General features: G+C 36.1%; 1 protein-coding gene across 1 annotated transcript in view; it reads left to right on the forward strand.

The window, feature by feature from the left end:
• Nucleotides 1-7,580, forward strand: part of ANK2 (ankyrin 2, neuronal) — a 514,556-nt gene that overhangs the window by 317,091 nt on the left and 189,885 nt on the right. The window contains exons 8-9 of the mRNA XM_006872258.1: nucleotides 420-518; nucleotides 1,983-2,081. Coding sequence (XP_006872320.1) covers nucleotides 420-518; nucleotides 1,983-2,081 — 198 coding nt within the window. The remainder of the gene's footprint in view (nucleotides 1-419; nucleotides 519-1,982; nucleotides 2,082-7,580) is intronic.

The raw sequence follows: 7,580 nt of genomic DNA on the forward strand, positions 1-7,580 counted from the left end.
TATATCTATACTGGTTTTGATTCTTTCTCTGAAGAAAGCATTTTAAATTCATAATTATGTTAGTGTTTTGTTGAAACCACAGGTTACTAAGCATATTCTGTTTTTCTATAATACGCTAAATCAACTCAAGAAATATAATGTGTCATAAACAGCAAATCTCTAAATAATTAAAGTAATTCAGAATAATGGTCACAGGGGATGCAGGATATTGATTTGCCTCTTTATATTATTTACCACCTTATTGCACTAAACTTTAGAGTCTTATTAAAGCAATTATCATCAAAATTGTGTTGCTCATATGTTAGTTACCACATATGTGTGTGTGTGTGTGTGTGTGTGTTTCTTTTCACTAATACAGTGACTGTAGCATATAGAGGCAAAAACACTTTGTTGACTGTCATTTTATTTTCCTTCTATAGAGTGGTTTTACCCCTTTGCATATAGCTGCACACTATGGAAATGTCAATGTGGCTACCCTTCTTCTAAACCGGGGAGCTGCTGTGGACTTCACAGCCAGGGTATGGATTAAAATTATTTCTCATTTTTAATAGCAGTAAATGTGTATATTTAAAGTGAAAATAACTACTGACTGTCTTAAAGGTTTTGTTTCTGTTTTCTTTACCTGGATCTGTGCTAGGGACATTACATTTTCTGTTTCTTCTTTTAAATCACAGAAAGCCATTATACCTTGAGCAGATGAAAAATAAGAATGATATAAATCTATATGAACACAAATAATTTGTGATTTCTAAGAAGTATATTAATTCAGACATCTGTATGAACAGCTATATCATTGTCAGGGACATAAAATTTATATAAAGACTGAAAAAAATGTACTATACTGGAATTTTTTATTTAGCTATGAATTAAGATATTCTTTCATCATAAAATAGTTATATGAATCAGATTTTTGAATGAGCAGCTTCAGGTTAATAAGTAATTAGACTATTAAAATGTTAAGTTCAAAATGTTTAAGTAGTAGTCTTATAATTATAGAGCACACAATTTGACATATGAAAAGTCTTAACCAAAATACATGAAAAGACATAACATTAAGTTGTATGCTCTATGGCGTGCTTTTATTGTAAAGAACACAGTATGCTATAAAATTAGGTATATATGATATGAAGCAGTTAATGTGGTATTTGAATATTTTAAGTATTTCAACATGAAGGAACAACCAACTACATATTCTTGTTATGATTATGATAGTCAATAAAAGAATATGAGTTGTATGTTTCAATGTTTCTTACACTGAAGCTATTTTGTTTTGTTTGTTTATGTATTTATTATTTTACTGAATTATTCTGAAGATGTTTTAAAGAATCACTTTTTTAAAAAAATAGGCATTGAAATGTATATGTATTCTACTTTTAAATATTTGTTGTTGTTGTTAAGTGCCTTCGAGTCGGTTCCGACCCATAGCGACCCTGTACAGGGTTTCCGAGGGTGTAAATCCTTACGGGAGTAGAAAGCCTCATCTTTCTCCCGCGGAGCAGCTGGTAGTTTCGAACCGCTGACCTAAAGGTTCGCAGCCCGATTCGTAACCACTACGCTACCAGAACTCCTTTTAAATATAACTCCTTTTAAATATAAGAGACATTAATATTCCTGAATGCTTAAAAGCATGAGTGTTATAGAAACAAAGACATTCTTAGGACTAGGGCTCTCCCCTAGCCAGGATCTGAATTCTTGTTTCTGTTACACAAAAGTGCTCCCTTTTTCTAGACAGTGATGTACGTATTGAATACTTTATTGTAGACGTTGATTTAATTATACAGTTTCATTTCCTTTTTCACTAACTCTAGCACTTTGTGGTTTGTTTGCTTTTTTGTTCCCTAAAATTCAAGACATTGAAACTTTAGAAACTTTGAATCAAGTTACCACATAGGTTATAACTTCCTTTGTGCACTTTAACAAAGTCATCTCCATTATGCCCTGTCATAACAAACACTCTCTTGTTTGATCTCTTCATATCTTAGAACGGAATCACTCCTCTGCATGTGGCTTCCAAAAGGGGAAACACAAACATGGTGAAACTCTTATTGGATCGTGGTGGTCAGATCGATGCCAAAACTAGGGTAAGTGTCTATTGTAATTTTCTAGTGTAGTTATTTCTTTGTCAAGTCCACAAACATAGGCAATATGTTTTCAAATAACTTGGTTTCTTGGATTTGACTTAAATTCCATACAATATTTAAGGGTTTCATATCACAAAGGGTAATTAATATTTGTTCATAATTACCCAAAGAAACAGAATGCTAGCCCCTCAATAAAATAGCTTTCCTGTTGCTGTCATTGTTAGGTCTGTCAAGTTGTTTCTTACCCATAGCGACCCTACGTGCAACAGAATGAAACACGGTGCGGTCCCGCACCCGCCTCACAATTGCTGCTAGGCTTGAGCCCATTGCTGCTGCCACTGTGCCAATCCATCTCATTGGGAGGTCTTCCTCTTTTTCGCTGACCCTTTGCTTATTGGTTTTCTGGGAATAAAATTCAGAAATCCAGGCTTAAACATCTCTGCTATGCGAAGTGTAAATATCAAGAAGCCAAACATATTTGCATGTATTAATCTGTAAATGTATGGCTTTTAAGAAAATTTTTGAATATATATTGAAATTCTTTGTGCTTCTTACTGTTCAATTCCTGATTCACTTTCTTATGTGGCTAAGCTATACTGATCTAAGCAGATCTGCTATTATACTTATGGAGAGAGAAAAAAAAAGACATACAGTTATCTGTATGTGCCTTTCTTCCATTTCCAAAGTGTTAGTAAAATATCATTTTCCTAAGTTTTTAATTCCCAATGATCAGATAATAAGATAGACAGTAAAGCAAAAGTTTTTTTAAAGCTTAGACTCTGAAGATGGACTGCCTGATTTTCAAATACTACCTCTACCACTTCCTAGCTGTATGATACTGACAACTTACTTGTTGTGAACTCTGGCTTATAATAGTACCTGTTTCATAAGGGTGTGTGAGGTTAGCTCAGTTCTTCTTATCTTTAATACAGAGTGGCAAATAATTTAGATACTCATAAATTTTGCTAATGTTATTGAAATTATATATCATTTCCCCCCACCCCCCCAATAAACACTTAACTAGTAGTTTGATATTAGTTCTCTGGAGTAGATTTTGTTAATCATCGATTTCAGCAAAACTTTAAACATTTGTAAAATGTAAAAGTTTTGAAATATGAGGTGCAAAAATTCTGTGAAAAATAAAAGATAAGATAAATCCCTTATAGTAGTTTATCTTTACTTTTGTTCTAGAAATTTCTGTTCTCATAGTCCCATTAAACAACAAAAAAATTTAAAAAAAAACAGACTTGTCATCAAGTTGATTCCAACTCATAGTGACACTGTAGGCCAGACAAGAACTGTACATAAAGTCTTCAAAGCTGTCCTTATGGAAGCAGGCTGTCCTATTTTCTCCCACAGAACAGCTGATGGGTTTGGACCACAGACCATTCAGTTAGAAATGAGCATTTAGGAACGTCTCCATTACTCCAGGAAAGAAGGAACAAGTCTGGTGGTGGTTGTATGCCATGGAGTCGGTTCAAACTCTTAGTGACCCTGTACAGGGTTTCTTAGGCTGTGAATCTTTATGGGAGCAGAAAGCTTCATCTTTCTTCCTTGATGCAGCTGATTGTTTCGAACTGCTGACCTTAAGGATCACAGCCCGATTCGTAACCACAATGCTACCAGCAATGTTGAGACTCATAAATGTTTTTGTTTAATAAACTTTATCATTTTAATATTGAAGTTGTCACAGACTTCATTTTGCTCAGATCGGCTATCAACACTCATGGAAGCAGCAGTCAAGCAATCAAATGATGTATTGCATTAGGCAAATCTGCTGCATACGATCTCTTTAAAATGTTCATGAGCAAAGATATGAGTTTGAGGACTAAAGGGTGCCTGCCCCAAGCAATGATATTTTTAAGAGCTTCATATATGTGTGAAAGTTGGACAATAATAAGAAAGACCATAGAAGAATTGATGTATTTGAGTTAATGTATTGGGGTAGAATATTAAAAGTACCATGTGTTGCCAAAAGAACAAACAAATCTGTGTTTGCTCTTTTGGAAAAGGTACAACCAGTATGCTCCTTAGAAGCCAAGATGGCCAGACTTTGTCTTTCATTGTTTACTGTTGTTAATGGCCATTGAGTCAGTTTTGACTCATAGCGATCCTGTGTAGGGTTTCTGAGGAGCTTGGCTGGTGAGTTTGTCTCTCATACTTCAGCCATATCATCAGCTGGGATCAGTTCCTGCAGAAGGACATCATGGTTGGTAAAGTGGAGGGTCAATGAAAACGAGAATGATCCCCAACAAGATGGATTTGCACAGTGGCAGCAGCAATGGACTCAAGCATAGTAACGATTATGAGACTGGCGCAGGACTGGGCAGTGTTTCCTTCTGGTGCATGCATAAGGCCGCTGTGAGTTGGTACTGACTCAATAGCACCTAATAAAAACAGTAACAATAATTTTTGAGCTTCTTATAGATTCTTAAATCCTGTACCAGTCCTAGATTATAAATTGTGATTTTTATGAACCTCAGGATATGTGCTTTTTTAGTCTTGTTACTCCAAGTCGTTTGGTCCAGTGTTGTTGTTAAGTGCCATCGAGTTGGTTCTGACCCATAGCGACCTGTATAGGGTTTCCAAGGAGCCACTGGTGAGCTTGAACTGCCAACATTCTGGTTTAAATGACTTTGCAGTCCAGCACTTTAACTCACAGCGCCACACCAGGACTCCAGTGTAGCCATGTCATATTATGAGTGAGTTAGCAGTGATTGCTTTACTTTGCCAGCCAGGATCTTTTTGCTGTGGTATTCACCTTCTTTGCCTAAAAGTTCTATATGTTCCTAACCCTTTGCTTTGTTGGCATGCAGAATTTGGAACAATTGTGAAGAATACTGCATGCTCTGCTAACTTGGACTTTATGTTAAAAAAGAAGGGTTTCTGTACTTCCTCCTTTAAGTTCATTACTAACAATATGTCCCTTTTACACTTACTCTTCCCTTTCTATTGAGACTGCCAAATAATTGTGAGTAGTAATTCAGTCTGTATGAGGAGCGAATAATCTGAGAAGCTGTTCTACGTGAAGAATTTCTAATCTGTACATTGTCCATTTATTCATTAAAACAAACATTCATGCTTTAAAAAAATATATTATTATGGCATCTGAGTTAGAGGAAGCTTTGCTGATAATTTGCAATATACAGATGGCATAACTTCCCTTGCTTAAAGTAAAGAAGACTTGAAGCACTCATTGATAAAGGTCAGAGACTACAGATTTCAGTATGAATTACAACTCAACATAAAGTAAACAAAATCCTTACAAATGAACCTATAAGCACCATTATGATAAACAAGATAGTACTGAAGTTGTCAAGTATTTCACTATACTTGGTTCTACAATTAATACCCATGAAGCAGTAGTCAAGAAATCAAACATTTGCTTTGGACAAATCTGCTGACAATGACTTCTTTAAATGGTTAACATGCAGAAATGTCATCTTGAGGACTAAAGTGTGCCTAGCGCAAGCCACAATATTTTCAATTACTTTATTTTACTTTATATGAAAGACTTTATATGAAAGACTGATGCCTTTGAATTATGGTGTTAGTGAAGAATAATGAATATACTATGGACTGTCAGGAAAATAAACAAATCTGTGTTGGAAGAATGAGTCCCTAGAAGTGAAGGTAGTGAAACTTCATCTCACCTACTTTGGATATAGTTTCAGGAAAGACAAGTTCCTGGAGAAAGACATCAATTTTAGTAAAGTAGCTGTTGTTTTAAGTGTTGTCAAATTGGTTCTAACTCATAGTGACTCTGTGTAGTATATCCAAGGAGAAGCTGATGGGTTTGAACCACTGACCTTCTGGTTAACAGTCTACAGCTTATCCTATATTGCCACACAATTAAAACTGAGGAAGACCTTCAATGAAATGGATTGACAGACACAGTGACTGCAATGATGTGCCCAAATATAGTTAAGTACAGGGTAGTGTTTCATTCTTTTGTACATCAAATCCTATGAGACTCATTGTACATCAAACAAACAAATCCATGTTGGAAGAAGCACAACCAGAATGCTCTTTAGAAACCAAGATGGCCAGACTTCGTCTCTCATACTTTGGACATATTATCAGGAGGAACCAGTCCCTGCAGAAGGATATCATGGTTGGTTAAGTGGCACATCAGCAAAGAAAAAGGAGACCCCCTGATGAGATGAATTGGCATAGTGGCAGCAACAATGGGTTCAAGTATAGCAGCAATTGTGAGCATGCTTCAATTGTGAGCACTATGAGACAGAACCATTTTGATAGCATCCAACAACAAAAACGATCAACGGAAAGGCAGAATTTTGAAAATGCAAAATGATTTTAATCTTTGTTCTGTGTATTATAGATGCATGCTTCTCTAATTAATATTTCTTGAGTTGTTGTTGTTAGGTGCTGTTGAGTTTGTTCCCACCATAACAACCCTATGTACAACATAACGAAGCACCTTCTGGTCCTGCACCATGCTCACAATTGCTGCTATACTTAAGCCCATTGTTGCTGCCACTATGCCAATTCATCTCATCAGGGGTCTCCCTTTTCTTTGCTGATGCACCACTTAGCCAACCATGATATCCTTCTCCAGGGACTGATTCCTCCTGATAATATGTCCAAAGTATGATAGATGAAGTCTGGCCATCTTGGTTTCTAAGGAGCATTTTGGTTGTGCTTCTTCCAACATGGATTTGTTTGTGCTTCTGGCAGTCCATGGTACCTTTATTATTCTTCCTCAACACCATAACTGAAATGCATCAATCCTTATTAATTTTCCAACCTTTACAAGCATATGAGGCTATTGAAAATACCATGGCTTGGGTTGGCTGCACTTTAGTCCTCAAACTGACATCTTTGGTCTTGAACACTTTAAAGAGGACTTTTGCAGCAGTTGATTTTGTTCATATATATCTATCTTCATAATTTTTTTTTGTTGTTGTTGTTCCTTAAAAGGTGCTCTAATTTGCCTGGCCCATGTACATTTGCATATATAGTCAAAACATATGACTCCAAAAAGTCAGTGCATTTTCATAAAGGAGTTGTTGTTGTTATTAAGTGCTGTCAAGTTGGTTCCTAGTCATAGTGACCATGTATAGGATTTCCAAGGAGTGGCTGGTAAACTTGAACCACTAACCATTCAGTTCAAACTGACCTTGCAGTCCAGCACATTAATCTACAGCACCACACCAGGAGTTCTAAGATATAAACAAGAAGCTTTGGTGGTACAGAGGGTTACATGTTGGGCTGCTAACCACAAGGTCAGCAGTTAAATAAAATCACCAGCAATTCCATGGGACAAAGGTGAGGCTTTCTGTTCCTATAAAGATTCAAGGCTCCAAAACCCTAGACCCCAGGATCACTATGAGTCACAACTGACTCGACAGTACTCCACCACCACCAAAACATAAATAGATTCTTATGCTGGTTCTGCCATTAACAAATCGACCTTAAGCAAATAACCAATAAAATGAAAGCTTTAGTTTCTTCATCTATGAGAACATTTGGACTATA

The sequence above is a fragment of the Chrysochloris asiatica genome, unplaced genomic scaffold (assembly GCF_000296735.1).
Source record: "Chrysochloris asiatica unplaced genomic scaffold, ChrAsi1.0 scaffold00188, whole genome shotgun sequence".
NCBI lineage: Eukaryota > Metazoa > Chordata > Mammalia > Afrosoricida > Chrysochloridae > Chrysochloris > Chrysochloris asiatica.